Genomic DNA, 25,864 nt, shown 5'->3' with positions numbered 1-25,864 from the left:
TGTCTGGGGTATTTATGAATGCCGTTTTAAAAACTTTTCAATATTTAATGAATCATATGCCATATTTATGTTGACAGAGGATTATACGTGTCCACCTGATCATTTCACCTGTGAATCAGGTTCCTTATGTCTCCCTGAAAGTTATGCCTGTGATGGCTTCAATCAGTGTCCAGACCTCAGTGATGAGGCTAATTGTGGTGAGTACACTGTAGTATAGCAAGAGTGAGAAACCCCCAAAGGTGGACTGGGTATTAACCCATTGCACGACGCGCAGCGCACATACACGCGCGTCTCCTGTCTGCCAGTTTGGGGGTCAAAATGTGTTTAAAAGGCATGGTACACGTTTACACACCAATGTGCGTGTAAACACATGTATCATCTTTTAGTGCATGTTTTGACCCCCAAAATGGCAGATAGGAGACGCGTGTGCAAGTGCGCTGTGCGCTGTGCAATAGGTCTATATAAGAAATATAATTATGGGTTAAGCTTTAACATGTGCTTTTTGGGGCTTTCCTTGGATACTTTTGAGCAGTTTTTGTATATTGTGTTGTTCTATTTTGTTTTATCTTATTTCATTGTCTTTTCTCCTTTTGTTGTGTATGTATTTTTGGATTGTTCGTGAATTATTTTTATCCCAATATATTCTATCAATCAATCAATCAATCAATCAATCAATCAATCAATCAAAGCCCTTAATTTTATACTCTCACATCTCATGGTGGTGTTTCTCAGTTCTGAATCAAAGGTGGTATGCACGTGGGGTTTTAACAGTATTAAAGCATGGATTATGACCTTTGCAAATCTACACAAAAATAACCTAGGTCAACAAACCACTAATTTTGATTGATTGCATCACAAATGTTAAACCTTTGAAACGATTACGAAAACTCAAAGCGCAAGGTTTTACATAATACTTTTATTTCTCATTTTATTTTGTTTGTTTAAAGACAGTAAACACTATTGGTAAGTGTCAAAGACCAGTCCTCTCACTTGGTGTATCTCAACATTATGCATAAATAACAAACCTGTGAAAATTTGAGCTCGATTGGTCGTCGAAGTTGCGAGATAACTATGAAAGAAAAAACACCCTTGTCACACGTAGTTGTGTGGTTTCAGATGCTTGATTTCGAGACCTCAAATTCTAAACTTGAGGTCTTGAAATCAATGTTGTGGGAAATTGCTTCTTTCTCAAAAACTACTTTACTTCAGAGGGAGCCGTTTCTCAAAATGTTTTACACTATCAACCTCTCCCCATTACTCATTACCAAGTAAGGTTTTATGCTAATAATTAGTTTGAGTAATTACCATGTCCACTGCCTTTAATCTATAGACTGGCTAAAGTGCTATTCACACGACAGCAAGTCGAGGTACATTTTGTAAAATTATACAACCATGCTTCAATTTAGCAAAGGACCTTTGCTAAATTGCTCTCGTGTGAAAGGGCTTAAAGTCATGTAAGTCATCAGAGTGTGGGTTCGAATCCGGTCATTATAATTCTGTTTATATACAGGTACCGTGAACTGCTCTAGACACTATTGGTCTAATTGGGCGTGTGCTAACGGCTACGAGTGCATCTCATCACGGTATGTGTGTGATGGTCAATACGACTGTGGAGATCGGTCAGACGAAGAAGATTGTGGTAAGTATTGACATCATAAGTTGGGCGGTGTGGCCGAGCGGATAAGAGCACCAAACTCAAGCTCTGGTGTTTTGGTTCAGCAGAATGTTGGTTTGAATCCCGGTCATGACAGTTGTGTCCCTGAGAAAGACACTTTACTGTAATTGCTTCTCTCCTTTATCTCCACCCATGGGTAAATGGGTACCTGTGAGGGCAGGGATAGTTCTTGTGGTTGGTTTAGCTTAATTGCTTCTCTCCACCCAGGGGTAAATAGGTACCTGTGTGGGCAGAGATGGTTCTTGTGGTTGGTTTAGCTTAATTGCTTCTCTCCACCCAGGGATAAATGGGTACCTGTGTGGGCAGGGATGGCTCTTGAGGTTGGTTTAGCTTTGTGCACTACATATTTGGCGGCACAGGCTGTATACTCCCCAGGGAGCTGAGATGGTTTAAGGAATTAAATGGCCCAGTGATCAGGGTAATAATGTTGGAAGGGCTTTGAATTATAAATTAATAAAAGTAAAAACTAAAGGAAAATTGTGCATTGTGTCAGATCAACCTAAAGAGACACTTAAAGGCACTGGACACTATTGGGGTAGGGTTCAAACTAAATAAGGGAATCAATGTGTGGTAAAGATGTTTTCAACTAGTGGTTTAATCCCAACGAGGCCTTACAACTCCTTATAAGGGAATGCTGTGCGCGTCGCGCGTATCACGTGATGGCACAACTGTCCCGGTCGTTGCTCTCAACCAATAGGAATGAAGAAACTGTCTTATACGCACAGGTGCAAGTTCGCGTGTCACGCTCTTGTTTCAACACTTTTTACTGTCATAAACAAAGGTTTTTACACACCCACGTGATGCGCTCTCCACCAATAGGAATAGCGAAACTGTCTGAGGTGTTTATGAATGTACATTGATAAACGTTTACTTACACAATAAAAATAATTCAAATAAAAACATCCAAACATCTCATAATTACACATTTATGAAGTAAGTATTTAATTTGAAGATTAATTTAGATAAGCTTGTTTATTATGTGATTCACTGGGGTTTTGAGTGTCGTTTTTTTTTTTTTTTTTTTAAATCATGATTCACAGTCAATTTTGTTTGGACTCACTAATATACGACGACCAGCTCACAAGGTTGAACACCAAATGTCGGTATGCTTGGCAGACTAATAAATCAATGGAATTACCAAAACAATTAAAGAAAGGGAAAGCCAGCAACTGACAAAGGCAACAGTTGAATCATTCTGTATCTTGTTTGTTTTTTCTTTTAGATACCTACTCCACCTCATGCTCACAGTGGTATATAACATGTGCATCAACCGGCACCTGCGTATCAAAGCGTTGGAAATGTGATGGTGTGGCCGATTGCGAAGATGGGTCCGACGAGCCAAGTGACTGTGGTAAGAGAAGACAACAACTGAGAAATCATGCGCTCACGTCTTACAAGTTGAAACTGTTCAACTCTTGAGACTGTTTATTTTTTCGAGCGGCAACTGTTTCAGATTGTCTTCAAATCATCGCAGTTACGCTCAGGTCGTAAATAATTGCTGACTGAAAAGTTCCCGATGGTCTCAGCTCAGGCTTAGTTTGATCCTGAAAAGTCAGTCGCCGACTGTTTTTTTTGTTGACGCAAGGTCGACCTGAGGCAGGCTTGAAATGCCCCAGAAACTATTGGTTATTACTCAAAATAATTGTTATCATAAAAACAATTGGTATCACTTTTGCTTTGCTGAAATGTGTTACCATAGAGCTATACACTTTTTTATAGCTCCATGGTAAAATAAAAATAAGAGACATTCCAACAGCTTTTTTTCACGTACTGCATCTCTTCGGAACTCCTTGCCTGGTGCATGTTTCCCTCCATTTTAAAATCAAGACTGTTTTTAAGGCACTGGACACTATTAATAATTACTCAAAATGATTGTTAGCATTAAATCTTACTTGGAAACGGGCAATGGAGAGCTGTTGCTGGTATAATACATTGTGAGAAATGCCTCCCTCTGAAGTAAGATAGTTTTGGAGAAAGAAATAATTTCTCACTCAAATATTTGAATTGAACTCTAGACCTCAGATGAGGTTAATCAAGCATCTGAAAGCAGACAACTTGTGTGACATTGGTGTTTCTTCTTCCATTATTGTCTCACAATTTTGTCAACCAATTGAGTTAAAATTTTCACAGGTTTGTTATTCTATGCAAACATGTATGTTGAGATAAACCTATTGAGAAGACTGGTCTTTGACGATTACTAAAGGTGTCCTGTGTGTCTTTAAAGGGTTTGGGCACTTTTTGGACTTTTTGTATGAACACAAAACGCAAATGTCCACAAATGGCCCCAGATTTACATTAAATTTACACTACCAACAGAAAAGAACCCGAAGATCTTAGAGCTCGACCAGTTTGCTTGATGGAGATCAGGTCACTGAGATACTGAGGAGCGCCACAGTGCAATTTCTTAAAGACGAGGAGGCCAATCTTAAAGCAGATCCTCTTACTCATCGGCAGCCAATGAAGCTCTTTCAGAGTTATTATTATTAGTTGTAGATGAATCTATCTATCTATCTAGCCTATGTCGCTCCATTGCAGAAGGAAGGCCTCTTCATAACCGATCCACCTTGATCTTTCTTGTGCTCGTCGCATCCATGTGACGCTTACGAATTCTCTAATGTCGTCAATCCAACGCCTACTTGGTCTGCCTCTACGTCTCCTTTATGTTCTTGGGGTCCATTCCGTAATGCAATGTGTCCATCTGTTGTCATGGAGCCTTGCAAGGTGGCCTGCCCACCTCCATTTCTTTGTTTTTAATTCCTGTATGATGTCCCTGGCATTTGTTTTCTTTTGCAAGTCCTCATTTCTGACCCTGTCCTTGCTTGTAATTCATACCATGACCCTCTCCGTTGCTCTCTCTCTGACTCCAAGTTTCTGTTCAAAATTCTTAGTTCTTAATTGTAGATATGCTTTTTTTGTTGTAGGGGAAGTGACTTGTGAAGGATTTGCCTGTAGTGCGTATACTTGTATAGCTCTACACTGGGTTTGCGATGGGGAAAATGACTGTGCAGACGCTAGTGATGAGGAAAACTGTCGTAAGTTGACAATAATTGTCTTAGTATTTGGTTCAAAGCCTTTGTTTGTCATGAATTTGTGTTATATTTTATTTCCTAAAATAGCACCTCCAAAAGTAGTCTCTAAGCGCTCATCAGATGAACAAGAGAAAATTACTTTTACGATGAATTGAACAGAAATGTTTGGAGAAGACTTTCGAAATGTGACATAGTGGAAGCTTGGTTGATGTGTAGAGGGATTTCATAAATGAGGTGCAGCAAATTGAAAACTACGTTGACCATATGTTTTGGTGGGCGATATTAGGAATATAGTTTACTTTTCCCCCCAAATCTTGTAGTCTAATGAGCATAGATTTTTCTGCATGATAATAATATTAATAATTAGGTGTAATCTACATCTACATCTACATCTATGTGGGTTCTCATCAAAGCCTGTTCAGCATCCAGATGGACACTAACAATGTGCTCTTGCGTTTTAACTATTTTATACAGGTGTAATTTTGATTTGTGCAAGTACTAAAAAATGCGTTTGCCTATTAGTTGGCATTGGTGGCTCAGTTTGTAGAATGCCGGCACACTAATCCTGAGGTAATACATGTAGGTTAAAATTTACAAATTGTATTTTCGTTCATCCCTGAAATGTTTTCCAAAGTAAAAAGGTATGTGTGATCCTGTTGTTTTGTTTTATAGCTGTACATGTACGTAAGATAAGATTTGTGTTCCTATTGTTTTGTTTTGTAGCTGTACCAGAATTTGCCTGCCCGGCTGAGCATTGGCAATGTCCAGACACAACCCAGTGTGTTCCGTTTGCTTCAGTGTGTGATCAGAGCAATGATTGTCCCAACGGGGAAGACGAAGGCAGCGATTGTAGTGAGTTATATTTTGTCCATGAGAAAAGTATTCAGTTAAAGGCAGTGGACACTAATTACTCAAAATAATTATTAGCATAAAACCTTACTTGGTAATGAGTCAAAGGGAGAGGTTGATAGTATAAAACACTGTGAGAAACTACTCACTCTGAAGTGATGAAGTTTTCTCGATGACCTCAGCTGAGGTCTCAGATTCAATTCAAACATTTCAGTGAGAAAATATTTCTTTCTCAAAAAACTCGTGTTACTTCAGAGGGAACGGTTTCTCACAATGTTTTTTACCCTCTCCCCATTACTCATCACCAAGTACATGAAGTAAGGTTTTCTGCTAATAATAATTTTGAGTAATTACCAATAGTGTCCACTGCCTTTACGGGAAAGGTACACATTTGGTAATTACTCAAAACAAGTATTAACTTAACAACTGACTTGGTTACGAGCATTTGAGAGCTGTTGATAGTATAAAACATTGTGAGAAACGGCCCCCTCTAAAGTAGCATAGATTTTTAAATAGAGGCAATTTCTCACTAAAATAATAAAAGACTTCTAACTACATGTACAAGTCTTTTATTCCTATCTGAAAGCACACAAATTCGTCCAACGAGGGTGTTTTTTCTTTCATCATTTTCTCCCAACTTCGTTGACCCATTGAGATACACCAGGTGAGCACACTGGTCTTTCACAATTACCAATAGTGTACTTTCCCTGTAAGCAAAGCCATGAAATTGGGATGCTTGGGATTTTCTTGATTGCTCATTAGAAAACGTATGAGAAATAGGGTAAATAGAGAATCACAACTTCTCACTTTTTGTTCATTCTTGTTTGTTGACACTGTTTTAGATTCTGATGAGTGTTCTATCTTTAACGGACAATGCAGCCATATCTGTCTACAAACACCCTTCGGAGCGGCCTGTGAATGTCCTGAAGGCTACCAGCTGAGCAACCCAAAGGAGTGTGTTGGTGTGTATAAAAAAAAGATTTTTTAGATCAACTCTGATGTGTGTTAGCACTGACTACTCAGAACTTTCCAGAGTCCTGTGAAAAAAATATAACAGGCATGTTACTTGGTTGGGATTCGAACCCACAATCCTTGCAATTCTAGAGCTGTGTCTTACATGTACCATGGAGGAAGGAAGAGAAGGAGCTCGAACGACCCGCAAAACCGCAGAGTAACCAAAAGAATACCCTGACAATGCCCCAGTCTGACCAGTGAAAAAAGATAGGAGACCTCCAGCTGGACAGCTGATTAACGAGCAGGATTAGATCTCTTTGTACAGAACCCGTGGTACCGCCGTTCTGCACCGTTGCCTCCGTGTAAAGTTAAATCATTGGAGACAAGAATTGTGAATACACACATTTTCATTAACCGTTTGTGGTGTTTACATGGAAATATCATTGCATATTTTTACATTTTTTGCAACTTTCCGGTCACTAACGGTGGATCAAAATTTGGGTATAAGCACACGAGGGTAGTTGGTATTCAATTGTGTTCATCGTTTAGGTGTCCAATAGCGTCCAAAAATGTTATCGCGTCTCAAAAAAGTAGTTTTTTCTTTATTATATCCATACGACATACGACGCCATAGTTTGGTGAAGAACTAAGTGCGCACGCGCAAACTCACATACGCCAGGTCGCCCATTGTTTGTGTAAGGTATGTTGGTGATTACGAGGTGGTTAAACGGCCGCGATACCACGGGTTCGACTTTTGAAGTCCCTTCGTTTGAGCTCTTTTTCTTCCTTCCCCCATGGTCTTACCAACTACTAGACTACCGAGGTTGCCCTGTAGCTAGGACTGCCTCTAGTTACTGGGCAACCTCGGTAGTCTAGTTGGTAAGACACTGCTCTAGAATTGCAAGGGCCGTGGGTTCGAATCCCACCAGAGTAATATGCCTGTGATTTTTTTGCACAGGACTCAGGAAAGTACTGAGTATACAGTGCTTACACACATTGGTGTATGGGTAAAAAAAAAATGCAAATTTAACACCTCTTTGATCAACTCTAAAATACTGTTTGTCTCCCAAACACCTGAACAATCTACTCCGCGGTAGTAGAATAAAGCAAGACAGTTCTCTAAGAACAAACTCTACCTGGCAAGTAGATACACACATTGTGTTACTGAAAACCAAATATGTTTTGACTCCCTATTATTATTATTTTCGTATTTATTTTATTGTGACAGACTTTGATGAATGCACGGTTCCAGACAGCTGTAGTCAGGCCTGCACTAACGCAAGAGGAAGCTTCATCTGTCAATGTGCAGATGGGTATCTCTTGGAGCCAAACAGGAGAACATGCAAGGCGTCTGGTATGTAACAAGTCCTTGTCAAACAATATTCAACTAGATTCCAACTATATTCCAGCATTCTCCTGAAGACGAGCAGAGTATACTGTTCAAAATGTCGAGACCAAACCGGCTCTTTTCAAAGCCTACACTCCCTCAAAAGAGATTTTACTTATGGTTGTACTGCAAGTTTACTATTCATATTTATATTTATAGTATACAGATATTGACTGCTTCGAGTGCTATGGTTAAAACTGTACTCCCGAGGTGATCCCAGAGCGTTCTAAAATGGATTGGTCCGGGGATCACCGAGGGAGTCAGAGTTTTAACCTTAGCATGAGTAAAAACAGTCAATATTTGTTGTATAACACCCCAACAGACTATTATCATCCTCGTACATGTAACGTTCACAGGCGCGTTTCAGATACAGATGCACCCCCGAACAAAGATACTGCCAAAATAGGGAGACCGCCAACGTAGGGTTAGATAGCTCAGTTAATAGAGCATCGACACGCTAATCTGGAGTTCGTCAGTTCAAATCCCACTTTAGTCAATTCTTTGTTCAACCCCCAAAATCATTTAAAACTTTACCTAGTCAGTTTCCCTTGTGGTTTATATCATATCTGAATAGTGATATTCCTTAAAGGCAGTGGACACTATTGGTAATTACTCAAAATAATTATTAGCATAAAACCTTACTTGGTTACAAGTAAAGGGGAGAAGTTGGTAGTAACGGCTCCCTCTGAAGTGAAGTAGTTTTCGAGAAAAAAGTAATTTTCCACAAATTTTATTTCAAGACCTCAGAATTAGATTTTGAGGTCTCAAAATCAAGCATCTGAAAGCACACCACTTTGTGTGACAGGGGTGTCTTTTCTTTCATTATTACCTTGCAATTTCGATGACCGATTGAACTAAATTTTTTACTAGTTTGTTATTTTATGCATATGTTGAGATACACCAAGTGAGAAGACTGGTCTTTGACAATTACCAATAGTGACCAGTGTCTACTTCCTGGGTAGCATACTGCCCGACCCCACTCAAAATACAATTGTTTTTTTATTCTTCTTTATGCCCCGGACAGATCCTTCCACTCCATACCTCATACTTACTGGAAGGACATCAGTGCGTAGATACAACCTACACACAGGCGTGTGGTTTGACGTTATATATGACAGATCCCATCATATATTATGTGCTGATTTTGACGCGTCGACCGGTTACATCTATTATGCAGAAACTTATAGCGATTCTATTTTCAAAACGAACATCAATGGAACAGACACGGCGGAGGTAAGGCCATTGTTGTCAATAGACTGTGCAAGTCTCGCGCGCAGCGGCGTGAGAAAACAATTAACTTTTGTTTACGAAATTGAGTCTTTGCTTTACATTATTCTTAATGCCTAATCTGAACAACAACAAAACCCATTACTTGTTTAAATGAGTTTTTAGCTTTTAAAATAAAATCTACAATTAATCGGTTATAGTTTATGTATAGACAAAACTAAAACTCTGGGACAAGGATGTTTATTTCATCTTAAGTGTTTTGAAACACCTGTTGTAAATCTACGCCGAATGAGAAACTACTAAAAGTTGGTTTATACGCAAACGATGTTTTTATAGCAGGCTCCAGATGAGCGAATCCCGGTACCAGTGTGCCGCACATCCATTCAGAATTTTGTATGGGTTCACTGTATTTTACGCAACTAGGCAAAAGCTTGCCCCTAATCATGTTATAGCAATTTAGCCAATGGCTACAGGTTCATTTTTAATAAACCATCAATAGTAATAATAATAATAATAATAAAAATAATAATATATAATATATAATAAATTTGCATTGGGGATAAATCAAATTAATATTCTTTATCCCCGATGCAAATTTAACATATATTTTATATCGTTGTGGCACCTGCTGCTAAAAGGATTCGGCCTGCCTTTAGCTACCGGGCAATCTCGGTAGTCTAGTTGGTATGACACTGCTCTAGAATTGCAAGGGTCGTGGGTTCGAATCCCACCCGAGTAATACAGCCTGTGATTTTTTTTCACAGGACTCGGGGGAAGTACTGAGTATACAGTGCTAACACACATCAGTGTATGGGTAAAAAATTAATAATAATGTTACAATGCTTGTCCTTCAGGTTTTTGGAAATGGTGTTCAAGCTCCAACAGCAATGGCTGTGGATTGGGTTGGTCGAAATATCTACTGGATGGACTCCACAATGGAAGCCATTGAAGTTGCTAGCTTGGATAGGAACCATAGATCAGTTCTACTTTCTCAGAATATCAGCATGTGTTATGGACTGTGCGTGGACCCTACGGAAGGGTATGAGCATTCGTTCATAGAAAGTAATCTAGTTCTTAATCTGAGGTCTCGAAATCAAATTACTTCTGTCTCGAAAACTACATCACTCCAGAAGGAGCTGTTTCTGACAATGTTTTATACTATCAACCTCTCCCTACATGTATTACTCATTACCAAGCAAGGTTTTATGCTAATAATTATTTTGAGTAATTACCAATAATAGTGTCCGCTGCCTTTAAAATTAGTTTTTTTGTTTTGTTTTAAGATCGAATTCTAAAAGAAATAGAGATAAAACCATCATGTAATATTTCCGTATAAATACAGAGAAGGGCCTCTTATCACTAAAGATAAATGTTAATGATTGGGCTTCATGCTCACAAGTGTGCGAGCTCGCAAGCTTTCACGCTTTGCACTCAGAGTTCAGTTTTTTCTCAACAGCCTATCACATCCCTGAGTTTTGTGAAATATGAAATATTAAGAAGTAAGTGTTACAAAATCAATACATTCATTCATCCATTAATGTTTTTATCCTTTAAAAACAAAATTCCCATGGCGACCAAATGTCAAAATAACAGGAAAATATGCAGAGATAAAAAAAACACTTAATTTAACTAACACAAAATTGAGACATAATTGATTTATGAGAGAAAAAATTTACAATTGGAAAAAAAATTGTTTGAAAAGAAAATGGTGAAACAGTAACCTGGATAAAAATAATGTAGGCGCAGCCCAATGAATCCTGGAGCCCATCTTAAGAAAGTAAGAAAACAAGTTCAATAAGCGCATATAAGACGGCATATTATTTCTTACATTTTTCTAACATTGCTCCTAGCCTGTGGAACTGTCTGCTTTAAATATCTTGGAGATACACATGACATTTCTCACTTTCAAAACTCTCTTAAAATACATTGGATTCTTTGATTGACCTGGACGGATGCTTTGAATGTTATACTGAGAAAGTGGGCCTTACAAATGCTGTGTTATTATTTCGTATTATCACTGCATGCAAAAGCAAAATCATATTTTCATTTGTGCCGGCAACTCCTCGAGTCGGGCTACGTCCTGTAGCCTTAGATCTCTGAGGGTCTTTCTTAAGATCCTCGCTGTTCCTTAAAGTGCCGCCTTCTGCAACAGATCTATCCTCACATTTGTCCCAAATAGTATTATTATTATTTTTAATCTTATCACAGGATGCAAAAAAAAGAGAATTTTTTCATTTGTGCCGGTAACTCCTCAAGTCGGCTACGTCCTGTAGCCTTAGATCTCGAGGGTCTTTCTTAAGATCCTCGCTGTTCCTAAAAGCGCTGCCTTCTGCAACAGATCCATCCTCACATTTGTCCCTATTAATATTATTATAATAATTATTATTACTTCAGGAGTCGTTACATCTTCTGGGTATCCCGGAGTCGGAATCCACGCATTGAACGTGCCAGTATGGACGGCACTGACCGCCAAATCATTATATCTGAAGATTTACAGGATCCCTATGGTCTGACAGTGGATTTACCTACCAAGAAACTCTACTTCGGAGATAAACGCTTGGATTTTATTGACTCCTGTAATTATGATGGGACTGGAAGGCAAAGAGTGCTCGTGCATACCACGGTGAGTATGTTATCGGGGTGCCAGACTATTATTATTATTATTATTATTATTATTTATTCGGCCAGTGTCAAAAACAAATACATACAGCAAGTAGAACAAAGGATAATAAGACTTCAAAAAAGGTAACTTAAATACAGGGTAACTAGAGGAGCGGGATTAGACAAAAGGGTACAGGACAGGTACGGGATGTGGAGGAAGGAAGAGGAAGGGACAACAATCCATTCTAAGACAGCCAGGATAAACTAGACTGGCAAGGGTGAATACTTTGTGTGTTGTGTAATGCATGTAAAAGAACCCATTGCATTAATCGTGTTCCTGGGGTGAGTTTTGGGCAGGTCCACGGCCACAACGGCTCATTTACATGTCAATAAACATGAGTATTTTAGCGGCTCCGTGGAGTGACCAATCGGCTACTGTGAGGCCCAGCTTATCTTTATATCGATAGGCATGATGTAAATTCAAGGTTTGAAATATTTTATAAAAAAAACTTTGTGAAGAATCTGTTTGAGGAGCGTGGGTTGTGTGTGTGCATGGGCGCTTAGAAATAGATTACACTCTGTTTCTAATAGCTTTGAATTGTGCGTTCCGCGTGATAATATATATATATATAAAAAATTCTTTTTAAATTTGGTGGGCTAATCGTCCTTACTCGCAGCTAGAGCTGAATTGCGAAGGACGCGGCTACAACGTGTTCGAGAAGCAGGCATGCAAGGGCTCATTCAGCTGCCAGCCACATCAACCCATTATGACCACGGAGCACAGCCAAGATCGAAAGTGTTTGATTTTTTTTCTGAGGTCGCGTGATGTGGCACAACTGTTTCAGCCGTTGCTCTCGACCAATAGGAATGAAGAAACTGTCTTATAAGAACAGGTGCAAGCTCGCGTGTTTCGCCCATGTTTCAATACTTTTTACTGGTCATAAACAAAGGTTTATACACACCCACGTGATGCGCTCTCCACCAATAGGAATAGCGAAACTGTCTGAGGTATTTATGAAAGCACTGTGTATTATCATCATTTTCTTCATGGCAGCAATACACAGGGCTTATTGCGCTGACGATTTTTGAAGACTACATATACTGGGTCATCTCCAATACTGGAAGTCTTTTGAAAGCCAAGAAGTTTAACGGGGAGAATAAGACAATCATTTCACCCTGGCTCTACTACAGTACTGACTTACATGTATTTCATCCAGCTATCCAGCCAACAGGTATTTATATAATAATAATAATTATTATAATAATAATAATAAAAATAATATCAAAGTCTTATATAGTGCATGTATCTACCAAACAAGGTACTCAGAGCGCTGAGTTTGTATATACGAACTTGCAGAAAAATAGGTTATTTCAGTGATGAATTGTGTGGCCCAATTATGTACATGTAGCACCTTTTAAGGGTTTACAAGGTGCTACAGCGCATATAGCAGCCACAGCCAGGAACACCGGGGCGAACCACTTCTCTTTTTGATAAACAGTTTTAAAAAAGCAAGAACTAAGGAAAATAAATACTCAACTAAATAAACTAATAAATTACTTTAAATAAATAAATTATTCGAATAAGAAAACAAAACAAAAACAAAAAATAAACACTGTAAGAGGGCTGTCTTTATTATTGTTATTTTTTTTAAGTTAATAATAAGGCTCTTTTCTCCTACAGCTGCTAACCCATGTGCTTCAAATCCGTGCACACACCTATGTGTGTTGTCATCAAATGATCCTGGTTTTTCCTGTCTCTGTCCGGCTGGCCAGGATCAACAAACTGATGGAACATGCAGACGTAAGTTACAACAAAGGTCAACTTATGTATTTTCAGTAGCCGTTCAAATAAAGTGTTAGAATCTACAGGCCCACATACAACTGCTGTAATGCACAAAAAGCAATTTAACCTTTTAAGCATTTTTGAGGTATGGCGGACATTCAATGTTTTACGCCCTCGTCCCAATCGGGGGAAACTCATAGATATAGGGTGCGTTTGTTTAGCTTCCCTGGGTCTTCTCCCCGGTGCTCACTCGGGTGGGCCCCTGACAAGAGCTAAATGAACGACCACTCACCACTCACGTAGAGACGTCGTGTACCTGGGGTTAGCCCCCAAGTGATCCACTCCACAAGCAGGGCACTGGGGGCTGACCTGGGTAAACCCCTGGAATGACGTCAAAAGCTATTCAAACGCACCGGGGCAGACCGGGGATGACCCAGGGAAGCTAAACGAACGTACCCTTTTATGTAGAATATAATACCTAGATCGGCTGCGCGTTTATTCATGCCATAAGCCGCAGAAGTGTTGTAGCATTGTGTCCGCCATAGCGAGCAATAGACCCTTCCCATGAAATATGTAAATTGCACAGAGCGCGTGCGCACTAACGTTTTGGTTGGCAAAATGAGGGAACATCGCGCTGTTTTGTACACGGCTAACAGGTGCGTGACGCAGACGCGATTGTGCGTCTGCTTAGTGCACAACTCTATGGCGTTTGCCAACCAACAGGGTCTGTACGCATGCGTAAATGTAATTAGCATATTTCATGGGAAGGGTCCATTGAGAGCTTTTAGATAGTATAAAACATTGTGAGAAAAGGCTCCTTCTCTGAAGTAAAATAGTGTTTGAGAAAGAGGTAATTTCTTACTAAAAAAAAAAAAAAAATGACATCAGGCCCTGATTAGGCATCTGAAAGCAAACAAATTATTTTTGCAACAAGTGTTTTGTTTACATAAAACTTATGTTAACATGGTCTGATGATGATAATTTGAAGTTTATCGCTCAGTTAGCATTTTATTCATTTGTTTTTTAATCGATGTCATGCAACACGGAAACATGTATTTTTCTCGGGACCCAGATGGCTGATCGATCTAAAACTTCTGCAGGTTCGTTAGTTTATGTGTAGTATCTGGTGGACTGCTTAAAGTGCTTATTACACTGCCAACAACTGTTTTTTTATCGAAAACCAATTCTGTAATGTTCCTTTAAAGACACTGGGTGGACACCTTTGGTAATTGTCAAAGACCAGTCTTCTCACTTGGTGTATTTCATGCACGAAATAACAAACCTTTGAAAATTTGAACTCAATTGGTCATCAATGTTGCAAGATAATAATGTAAAAAAAAAAACCCTTGTCACACGAAGTTGTGTGCTTCCAGATGCTTGATGTTAAGACCCTAAAAATCTTATTCTGAAGTCTCGAAATCAAATTCAAATATTTTTGTGGAAAATGACTTCTTTCTCGTAAACAACGGGAGCGGTTTCTCACAATGTTTTATAATGTCAACAGCTCTCCATTGCTTGTGACCAAGTAAGTTTTTATGCTAACAATTATTTTGAGTAATTTCCAGTGTCTTTAAATGGTTTTATTTAAAAAAAAATTTCATTACAGGGGTCGGCCCTTTCCTCATGGTGATTCAACGTGGGTTAATTAACGGTATCTCGTTAGACCCTGACGACCAATCTCTGAATCAGATGCAAGCGATAGCCACGGAGTATGATGCTTTCGATCTAGACTTCGATGAAACTGGAGGCTTCATTTACTGGTCAGAGTCGAAAGATCAAGATCATAATGAAGAGGATAGTGCTCTAGTAAGTTTGAAACAAAATGGATCTATCAATAATTTGTTGTACATGGATGTATATAGATCTTACGTGTATGCATATGGTGTCATATCAGTAGGGCACCCTCACCTGAAGGGGTTTGCCTTGGTGTTTCTGACAGTGGCTGCTGAATAACCTTTATTGAGGGCGCTGTTGTGCTGCTGCCATAGACCTTGTCGCAAATACCAATGCGCAAGCGCAGACTGTTGAATGAGGTGCATTGTGGGATAGATATGGATCAAATTTGGATACCAGCTAGGCCACAATGCACCTAATTCCAAGCTTTACGCGCGCGCCCCAGTATTTGCGAAAAGGTCTATGTTATAAATATTGGCTCTGATATCTACGGGATAATTTCCACATTTGACTTTTTCCAAAGGTGCATTCCGCTGCTGGGGATCGTGCTTTTTACGCACATGCTCCGCAGCTTTGGAACCATCTCCCTTAACAAATTTGTTCCGCCGAGTCACTCACAGTTGTCAAGAAACATCTCAAAACTTTCCTGTTCAATGACTGATTGCTTTGACTGTTTTCCCATTATCAGTGCCAATATTTATTACTTTGGTCATTGTATAGTTTCTTGTAAAGTGCTGTGGTACCTCGTGTAAGAGCGCTATATAAATGTCTTTTATTATTATTATTATAATTATTATTATTATTATAAGCTGCTACATGTACATATTTGGATCTCATAATTCATCACAATTCAATAAAAACCTATCTTTCTGAAAGTTTGTATATACTAAAAGCCTTGAGTACCTTGGTAGATATGTGCGCTATATAAGACTTGTAAGATATTGTTATTTTTTAAAATTAACCTAGGGGTTAAAACATAAATTGGTGTAAATGAGCATCTCCATTTCTGAATGCCAGTTTGAACAGTTTCAAGGGCAAGTAAAGTTCAGGTTCCAGTTCCATTGAGCTGCTTAAGCACAACAAGTTACCGGAGTGTGGTACCCTGCTCGCTTTTGCTTAGCAGAAATTTGTCCAGCAATATTTTCTGCTTAAGCAGCTCCATAAATATGGACCCAGGAATCTATCAAGCTCGTCAAATACTCCTTGAGTAACGCACAACGCTACAGGGACGCTGAGCTCATTTGCACGTTTTTACGTGCGTCCATTCATTTTTCTCATTTGGCCCCAGTGAGGGCGCTTTTTGGGCGTTTGACGTCACATGCATGGGGTCTTTTCTCGTATTTTGTTCATTATGCAACTAAACAGACAAGGAGTGAATTTCTATTTTTTTATTGGTAACCCTTTAAGAGAGCGATCATGCGCGCTGAGGTCACCGGTATAAATAGCTTGGAGATCTTCGTGCCTACGGCTTATCTTGGCTCTCCGGTGGGGATTGCTCTTGACCATCTCTCCCGCAACATCTACTGGACTAATCCAAACAAGCATACCATCGAGGTCATCAAACTGGACGGTGAGAGTAACTATCGCCGGGTCGTCGTCCAGAACAGCGGGGATAGCTCTAGGGTGTCAGACCCTGACGCCATCTGCCTGGACCCTGGGAGTGGGTACGTAGATTATTTATTTGTACCAAGTGCAGCAGCCGATTTCACAAAACTTTATGCAACGACTTGCGCAGTGTTTATGGCCTTGCGCATCAGGTGGATTTACGCAGTTCCTAAAGTTCCGTGAAATTGGCTGCAGGAGTCCAACTCTCCCACGGATCCGCGGATTTGTGCATTTTAAAAATAGAAATCCACCGTTACGAATAAGGTCTGCATGAAATAAAAATCACGCTGCTTTAATGGCACTAGACAATATTGGTTATTACTCAATAATTGTTAGCATACAAAAACTTTACCTGGTAATGAGCAATGGAGAGCTGTTGATACATAAAACATTGTGAGAAACGGCTCTCTCTGAAGTATTGTAGTTTTTGAGAAAGAAGTAATTTCTCACTTAAATATTTGAATTGAATTTGAGACGTCATCTGAGGTCTCTAATTCACTGGGAAGCATCTGAAAGCACAACTTCTTGTTTTTTCTTGAAGTTTGCACCTTACATTAGCTTAGCACACCTGTCATGTCTGTAATTAAATAACAAGGGCTTTGGGACAAGCAATATTTAAAGGCAGTGGACACTATTGGTAATTACTCAAAATAATTATTATCGTAAAACCTTTTTTGATTAAAGTAGTGGGGAGAGGTTGACAGTATAAAACATTGTGACCAAAACAGCTCCCTCTGAAGTGATGTAGTTTTCAAGAAAGAAGTGATTTTCCACAAAATTTGATTTCGAGATCTCAGATTTAGAATATTAGGTCTCGAAATCAAGCATCAGAAAGCACACCATCTTTGTGTGACAAGGGTGTTCGTTTCTTCTCATGTTTATCTGGCAAATTCCACAACCGATTGAGCTCAAATTTTCACAGGTTTGTTATTTTATGCTTCTATTGAGATACATCAAGTGAGAAGACTGGTCTTTGACAATTACCTATAGTTTCCATTGTCTTTAAGAGTTATTATTGTTATTATTGTTCTCCCAGGATGATGTATTGGGCAGAAAATGGCGGAGTTGGTGTCCAGCCCGGGATCATGAAGGCTAACATGGATGGCACAGGTTTACAGTCGTTGGTCACCACTAACCTTGGCCACATTGACTTTATCACTATTGACCTTGAGCAACACATGCTGTACTGGTCAGAAAGCACCAACCAAGTGGTAAGTACCGAGCCTCACTCTATTGTATTGTCCTGTCTTTGTCTGTTTGATGTTGTTTTGTAGTTTTGTCCAGTTTTCTAGGGGAAAGGTACAAAAGCTATGCTTCGCCTTGTTTCCTACACGTTGACATACTGCATAGAGTGATTTTGTTTACAGTCAATTACATGTAGTATGCCCTTCTAGTAAAATTTATTATAAGCTAACTTGCTCAGTGTAAAAAATGCTGAGTTCATTCAGATAATAATAAGGGAATCAATGTGTGGTGAAGAAGTTTTCAACTAGTGGTTTAATCCCAACGAGGCCTGGTTCTTGATAATTTTACCGAGACGAAGTCGATGTACATTATCAAGAACCAGGCCTCGGCGTGTTTAAACCACTAGTTGAAAACCAATTCAACACACTTTGATTCCCATTCATAAATACCTTTTCGGTCAAAAACATCAACACTTTTTGGTCAAAAAGTAAAATAAATGCAAACATTATAATTGTTAATATGATTTCTTTCAACACAACACACCTCCAGCTATGAAATTGTACAGCCCTCCGCCGCCCTCGGGTAAACAACTCCTTATAAGGGAACGCTGTGCGCGTTGCGCATATCGCGTGATGTGGCACAACTGTTTCAGCCGTTGCTCTCGACCAATAGGAATGAAGAAACTGTCTTATAAGAACAGGTGCAAGGTCGCGTATCACGCCCATGAATTAACACTTTTTACCGGTCATAAATAAAGGTTTATACACACCCACATGACGCACTCTCCACCAATAGGAATAGCAAAACTGTCTGAGGTATTTATGAATAGTAATATTAGTAATAGTCGGTTTTTACATCGCGCTTTATACAGCAGAAGGGCGTCTCAAAGCGCTTCCGACATTATTCCCCCTGGTCACTGGGCCTTAAATCATTCCTTAAACCATCTCAGATCCCTGGGGAGTATACAGCCGGTGCCGACCAAGTAGCACACTAAGCTAATCAATCACAAGAACCATCTCTGCCCTCGCAGGTACCCATTTACCCCTGGGTGGAGAGAAGCTTATGGTTAAGTGTCTTGCTCAAGGACACAAGTGTCACGTACGACCGTATTTCAATTCCACACTCTGCTGAGCCAAACACCAGAGCTTGAGTACGATGCTCTTAACAGCTCGGCCACGACACTCCACATAGGATTCAAGTTCCTGATGAGAGTTTGTACTTCATACATTCTTTCTCTTTGTTCTTGGCTAATGTTGCTTGTTTGATTTCAGATTGAGCGTTGTAATGTGGATGGAACAAACAGGCTAGTTCTTGTCACTGATGTGCATCATCCAATGGGTGTAGCTGTTTATGGCAACTTCCTGTATTACACAGGTGCGTCATTAGATAAGCTACAATATACATTGTACATGTATTAGAATCTCAAATAACCCCTTTTCCAAAATAGGCCCATCTCAAAAATTAACTTAAAGGCAGTGGACACTATTGGTATATTACTCAAAATAATTATTATCATAAAACCATTCTTGGTTACAAGTAATGGGGAGAGGTTGTTAGTATAAAACATTGTGAGAAACAGCTCCCTTTGAAGTGAAGTTTTTTTTCGAGAAAGAAGTAACTTTCCACGAATTTGATTTCGAGATCTCAGATTTAGAACTTGAGGTCTCGAAATCAAGCATTTGCAAGCACATAACTTTGTGTGACCATGGTGCATCAAGGTTTTTTTTTCCCATTAATATCTCGCTACTCCGACGACCGATTGAGCTCAAATTTGCACAGGTTTGTTATTTTATGCTTATGTTGAGATACACAGAGTGAGAAGACTAGTCTTTGACAATTACCAATAGTGTCCAATGCCTTTATGTTTTTTGTCACAGATTGTCTAAAATTGTGAAATAGTCTCACTTTTTCACAAAAGAGCATTTTTTGAATGGGAATAAAAGAGCAGTAACTCGTTCTTAAACGATTGTTAAAACACTGCAGGGTCGTAGCCGTGCGATAAAGGCTCGCAATCTTAAACTGCCGTTTGAGAACCTCTCACCTACTCTTTAATTCCCTCAATGATAATAATACTAAACCTTTAACAAAACCTCTGTCCAGACTCTGCGTTTGAGAGAATAATGAGAGTGAATAAGAATGACGGCAGTAACCCTACAGTGATGCGAACCGGAATAAGGGACCTGAAGGCCCTGAGAGTCTTTGTACGTGTTGGTCCGACGTCCAATGGATGCTCACAATCCAACGGAGGCTGTCAACACATCTGTTTGCCAACAGGCCCAACCTCACGAACCTGTGCTTGCAGTATTGGGTTCATAATTAATAGCGATGACGTTACGTGCAGAAGTAAGTATTTTTTTGTTAAGACTTACACCTGCAATGCTCCAAAAGTTAATATTGGACAGGCGCCCATCCAATATTGGAAATTATTGGATGCTTTGCAGTGTCAATTCCAAACTAAATATTCTCGCCCTATATGTGAAATTATTGGACTGGCGCCCATCTTGGCCCATCCAACATGTCAAAATATGGGAAATTATTGGATGCTTTGCAGTGTCAATAAACTAATTATTTTCATCCCATTTGTGCAATTATTGGACAGGCGCCCATCCAACATGTCATATATGGATAATTATTGGATACTTTGCTGTGTCGTTTCCAAACTATCATTTACCGCTCCATTTGTCCAACTGGACAAGTGCCATATGGATAATTATTGGGTACTTGGCAATGCCGTTTCCAAACTAATTATTCTTACAATGTTTTCAGGTTGATTTTATTGTAAACAACTACATTCATGTAGGCTTCAAACAATTGGAATGTTTACAAAGCCAAAGGTGTACATGTACAATGCCTTTAATAAGAAAGCAGAGTTTCTAGCCATGATTTTATTCTTGATTTTGGGGGTTGAATTGACTTCAGTGGGATTAAAACCTCTGGATTAAAGGAACACGTTGCCTTGGATCGGTCGAGTTGGTCATTGAAAAGCGTTTGTAACCGTTTGTTATAAAATGCATATGGTTAAAAAGATTAATTAAAAGTAGAAAACGGTGATCTATGTACACAAGTATGCTTCGAAATTGCGTGGGAGTCACAAATTTGACTCCCACGCAATTTCGAGGCAAACTTGTGTAGATCACCGTTTTCTACAACCGTGTTAGTCAACGAGGTAAAAGGAAAACCACGCAATTTTGAGTAATACTTTTGTGGGTCATTATATTCTACTTTGAAATGTCTTTCTAGTCATAAGCATTTTATAACAAACGGTTCCAAACGCTTTTCAAAGACCAACTCTACCGATCTAAAGCCGTGTGTTCCTTTAACGTGTCGGCGCTCTACCAACTGAGCTATCTAGCCCTATTTAGGCGGTGTCCCTGTGTTGGCAGTGTCCCTATTTTGTCAATATCTTTGTTCAGGGGTGCCAGTTAATTCAGCCATACAACCATTAATTGCCGTGTAGCCAGGGACCAAACCCAATTTATGATACAACCTTGGAAGTGGCAGCCAGGGGATCACCTTAAAGGGATGAGACTTTTTGTTTCAGATATCAGTATTGACCCCTTGCACGCGCGTCACACGTGGCGACTGATGCCACGCTCACCATGTTGGTGGTCAATAGGTTTACGCGTAAACGCCGCGTCGCCTAAAAAGCGCACTTCACTGAATAATACACGTTGACTTTGACCACCAAAATGGCGCATCCAAGATTATTCTGATGATGATGTCATGTATATTGGGTCAATAAAACACAAGGGTAAACTGACTGGGTTTTTATTCTTGATGCAGATATAAGTTCCTTTGCTGTTGTGTCACAACTCGCAGTGACACGAGGCTTTGGTCTAGATGGAAATGAACATCCGGAAGCGATGGTACCTATTGCTGGTCAATGTAAGTCTCCCCCACCCCCCCTCCAATGAATACCTTATAAAGGCAGTGGACACTATTGGTTATTACTCAAAATAATTGTTAGCACAAAAACTTACTTGGTAACAAATTCGTCGAAAATTACGTCTTTCTCAAAAACTATGGCACTTCAGAGGGAGCCGTTTCTCACAATGTTTTATACCATCAACCTCTTCCCCTTACTCGTCACCAAGTAAGGTTTTATGCTAAAAAATATTTTAAGTAATTACCAATAGTGTCCTCTGCCTTTAATGTTCAGATTTGTTATCAAAAGTAATTTCAAGCAAAGATTTGATTTCATACAAAATAAAGTTCTTTGTATGTTGTGTTTTATTGTTCCGGTGCGCGCGAGACTTGCGCAGTCTATGTAAAGTAAGATGTGCTTGGGCATTTTAATTTACACAACAAATTCTTTGGTAAATTTCCCCAAAAGTTTGCCTGTTTTGGCTTGTTTCTCCGTAACAACATTTTCGGCAAACAAGTCATTCAGCTTGAACGCATCACATTTGTCTTCCTTGTGGAAGTGTCATGGTCGAGCGATTAAGAGCACCGAATTCAAACTCTGGTGTTTCTGATCAGCAGAGTGTGGGTTCGAATCCCCAGGCGCGACACGTAAAGCCGTTGGTCCCATGTGTTGTGTAACGCATGTAAAAGAACCCAGTGCACTTATCGAAAAGAGAAGGGGTTCGCCCCGGTGTTCCTGGCTGTGGCTGGTTAATGCGCCCGTAGCACCTTGTAAACCCTTACAAGGTGCTAAATAATTGGGTTTCAAAATTCATCACTGCAATTACCTACCTTTTTGAAAGTTTGTATACACTCAACGCCTCAAGAACCCTGCTTGGTAGATCTGTGTGCTGTATAAGACTTTTATTATTATTATTATAATTATTATTATGTCTTCTACAGGGAGGTTCACGAAGGCCCTTGACGTCCACGTGGCAGAAGAATTTATTTATTTTGTTGACTCCAAAAGACCCTTTGGATACTTCTGGTATCGAATGGTAACCGGAATACAACGGGTCAAACCAGACGGCAGTGGATACCAACAAATTGTCGGGACTGGCGTGGGACCTGACGGAATACAAGGAATTTCTGTGGATTGGATCGCTGGTAATCTATGGTCTTATTCAAAACCTCGGCTACGGCTTTGGATTCGGCTTCAGGCTTCATTATCTTGTTTGAAACCCTGGGCAGGTATACGCAAAGCACGCGCAACTGTCAAAACAAACATGTGCAAAAGCTAGCCTGAGCCGAATCCAAAGCCAAATTCAGTCGTTTCAAAAAAGGCTTAAGAACTTGAAACTTTGGGCGGACTTGTAACAATGAAGAAGTCGATTGCAACAGTTTACAGCGTGAGGGCATGTGCAACCTGCATTGACGTGATGCAAAAAAAGTAAAACTAACTGCTTGGTTATTTTTATTTTGTCACTGCTATTGGTGTTGTTTTATTTGGCCACAAGAAAACACAATCCGCAGTCAAAACAAGTTAAGACGTGAATAATGGAAGTTTACAGTTGAAAGCACCCTCTGTGGTCAAAAATGCGGGGAGTGGAAACAAGGCAGAATTAAAAGACATTCTGTATATTGTCACTTAAGGGCACTTGGCGTGTTTGGTAATTGTCAAGACCAGTGAGAAGACTAGTCTTTTTACATATTTCATCATGCATTCACAACAAACAACGGAAATAGTATAATAATAATAACCAGTTTTGATATAACGGTTTTCACACCCGAAGGGTGTCTTAAAGCGCTTTCAACATTATTACCCCTGGTCTTAATTCATTACGCAGAGCTTGGTCATATCAGCTACAGTAGTTTATTTCATTTAAAATGACCAAATAATGTTTACAACAGCGATGGGTATATTTATGTTAACAATGCAGGGAATCTGTATTGGACCAACGGATTTGGAAGCGAAACATACTTAGAAGTAAGTCGTTTGGATGGAAGTCAGAGACTTGTTCTTCAAAAGATCGCAAATGATAACCCAGGAGTCATTTCTGTCAACCCTCATAAGAAGTAAGTACATCCCTTTCTATGTAAAACCAGGGGCAAACTATATAGACCTGCTGACAATAATACTAATTAATCATAATAGTGGCTTCTTATATAGCGCACATGTCCGTCAGTCAGTGACGCTCCTGGCACTGTAACATACAGTATTTCCTACATGTACATTTGAATTATGAGACCTAATTCTGATAGCACCATGTAATGTTTTACAAGGTGCTGTGGCGCAATTTGCTGCCGATCGGACCAGGAACACTGGGGCGAACCCCTTCTCTTTTCGATAGTGCACTGGGTTCTTCTACATGCGTTACATAACTCATGGGACCAACAGCTTTACGTCCCATCCGAAGGACGAAGCAATGGTGAAGTTTCTTGCTTAAGGACACAGGTGTCACGGCTGGGGATTTGACCCATAGTCTTCTGATCAGAAACACCAGAGTTTGAATTCAGTGCTCTTAACCACTCGGTCAGGACACTTCCAATAAGTAGCTGAAAGCAAATGACAAAAGAATTTTGCCTACCGGAATAAGGTTGCCAGCCAAAGAGCCATGTAACGTGTTGTCTGTAACTGGGGTCGATTTCACAAAGAGTTGGGACAAGTCGTTACTTCAGACTAGTCCAAGGAGATAGTAAAAACTTAAGGCTAGTCCTAAGTTATGACAAGTAACTTGTCCTTACTCAAGAAATCAACCCCTAGGTTTTCTACTTTTTTTTTTGCTAAGCAGGAATTCTTAGACGATATTTTTAGCTTAAGCAGCTCTATGAAACAGTGCCCTGGTTACCTTTTGAACCCAAGGTGATTAACTTTACCATTAAAGTCTGCTTCCATAAACAATAAACATTTCTGAAAGTCCACCGGCCTGTACAACTTTCCTGTCAACTGTACCAGGCGTGCCCATGGTTACTTTTTTATGAACTATTATGGCTTTGGACTGTTTTCTTGAAGTATGGAAATAAATAAGGGAATCAATGTGTGGTGAAGAGGTTTTCAACTAGTGGTTTAATCCCAACAAGACCTGGTTCTTGATAATTTTACCAAGACGAAGTCAAGGTAAATTATCAAGAACCAGGCCTCGGCGGGTTTAAACCACTAGTTGAAAACCGATTCAACACACTTTCGGTAAAAAAACATCAACACTTTTAGTTAAAAAGTAAAGTAAATGCAAAAATTATAATTGTTCAATGATTTCTTTCAACACAACACCCCTCCAGCTATGAAATGGTAAGGCCCTCCGCCGCCCTTGGGTAAACTCCTTATAAGGGAATGCTTTGCGCGTCGCGCGTATCGCGTGATGTGGCACAACTGTCCCGGACGCGCTCTCCACCAATAGGAATGGCGAAACTGTCTGAGGTATTTATGAATGTAAGTTTATTAAATTGAAACTTGTTTTAACACAGGTATTTGTACTGGGCAGACCACGGGCAATTTTCTAGGATAGTTCGAGCATTCTTAGACGGCTCAAATCAGACGGACCTAGCAACTATTGGTGTTGTAAACCCCAAGGGTATCACAATCGACATTCAGACCCACGACGTATTCTGGGTTGACAACACTGCTGACGTCCTGGAGAAAATGGACTGGCAAGGCGGCAACCGACGAAGAATCAGGAGTGGGCTTCCAAACCCTGAAGGTGTGGCAGTATTTCGTGATTCGGTGAGAATACTAATATTAAAATAATAACAATAATAATAATAATAATAATGATAATATACGAAATAATAATAATAATAATAATAATCATAATAATAAAAATAATATACGAAATAGGGGAAAATGTGATAGATCTGTTGCAGAAGGCGGCGCTTTTGGGAACAGCGAGGATCCTAAGAAGGACCCTCGAGATCAAGGGAAAATATCCCGACTCGGGGAGTTACCGGCACAAAGGAAAATATGATCTTTCTTTTGCATGCTGTAATAAAATGAAATAATAATACTTTTGTGCTCTGATCTCTTGCTTCGTTCTTCATGATTCATCTTTTGGTTT

General features: G+C 39.6%; 1 protein-coding gene across 1 annotated transcript in view; it reads left to right on the top strand.

Annotated features, from left to right (window-relative positions):
• Positions 1–25,864, top strand: part of LOC139940103 (low-density lipoprotein receptor-related protein 2-like) — a 145,395-nt gene that overhangs the window by 42,769 nt on the left and 76,762 nt on the right. Inside the window, exons 25-45 of the mRNA XM_071936350.1 lie at positions 78–197; positions 1,511–1,639; positions 2,898–3,026; positions 4,597–4,707; positions 5,428–5,556; positions 6,396–6,515; positions 7,736–7,861; positions 8,919–9,127; positions 9,976–10,160; positions 11,516–11,744; positions 12,777–12,954; positions 13,404–13,523; positions 15,112–15,311; positions 16,587–16,843; positions 17,821–17,995; positions 19,241–19,343; positions 20,070–20,312; positions 21,753–21,854; positions 22,776–22,979; positions 23,753–23,888; positions 25,278–25,533. Of these exons, the coding sequence (XP_071792451.1) occupies positions 78–197; positions 1,511–1,639; positions 2,898–3,026; positions 4,597–4,707; positions 5,428–5,556; positions 6,396–6,515; positions 7,736–7,861; positions 8,919–9,127; positions 9,976–10,160; positions 11,516–11,744; positions 12,777–12,954; positions 13,404–13,523; positions 15,112–15,311; positions 16,587–16,843; positions 17,821–17,995; positions 19,241–19,343; positions 20,070–20,312; positions 21,753–21,854; positions 22,776–22,979; positions 23,753–23,888; positions 25,278–25,533 (3,461 nt within the window). The remainder of the gene's footprint in view (positions 1–77; positions 198–1,510; positions 1,640–2,897; positions 3,027–4,596; positions 4,708–5,427; positions 5,557–6,395; positions 6,516–7,735; positions 7,862–8,918; positions 9,128–9,975; positions 10,161–11,515; positions 11,745–12,776; positions 12,955–13,403; positions 13,524–15,111; positions 15,312–16,586; positions 16,844–17,820; positions 17,996–19,240; positions 19,344–20,069; positions 20,313–21,752; positions 21,855–22,775; positions 22,980–23,752; positions 23,889–25,277; positions 25,534–25,864) is intronic.

This window comes from Asterias amurensis, chromosome 7, assembly GCF_032118995.1.
Source record: "Asterias amurensis chromosome 7, ASM3211899v1".
Lineage (NCBI taxonomy): Eukaryota > Metazoa > Echinodermata > Asteroidea > Forcipulatida > Asteriidae > Asterias > Asterias amurensis.
Note: the sequence above shows the minus strand (reverse complement) of the source record. Positions and strands in the feature narration are given on the sequence as shown.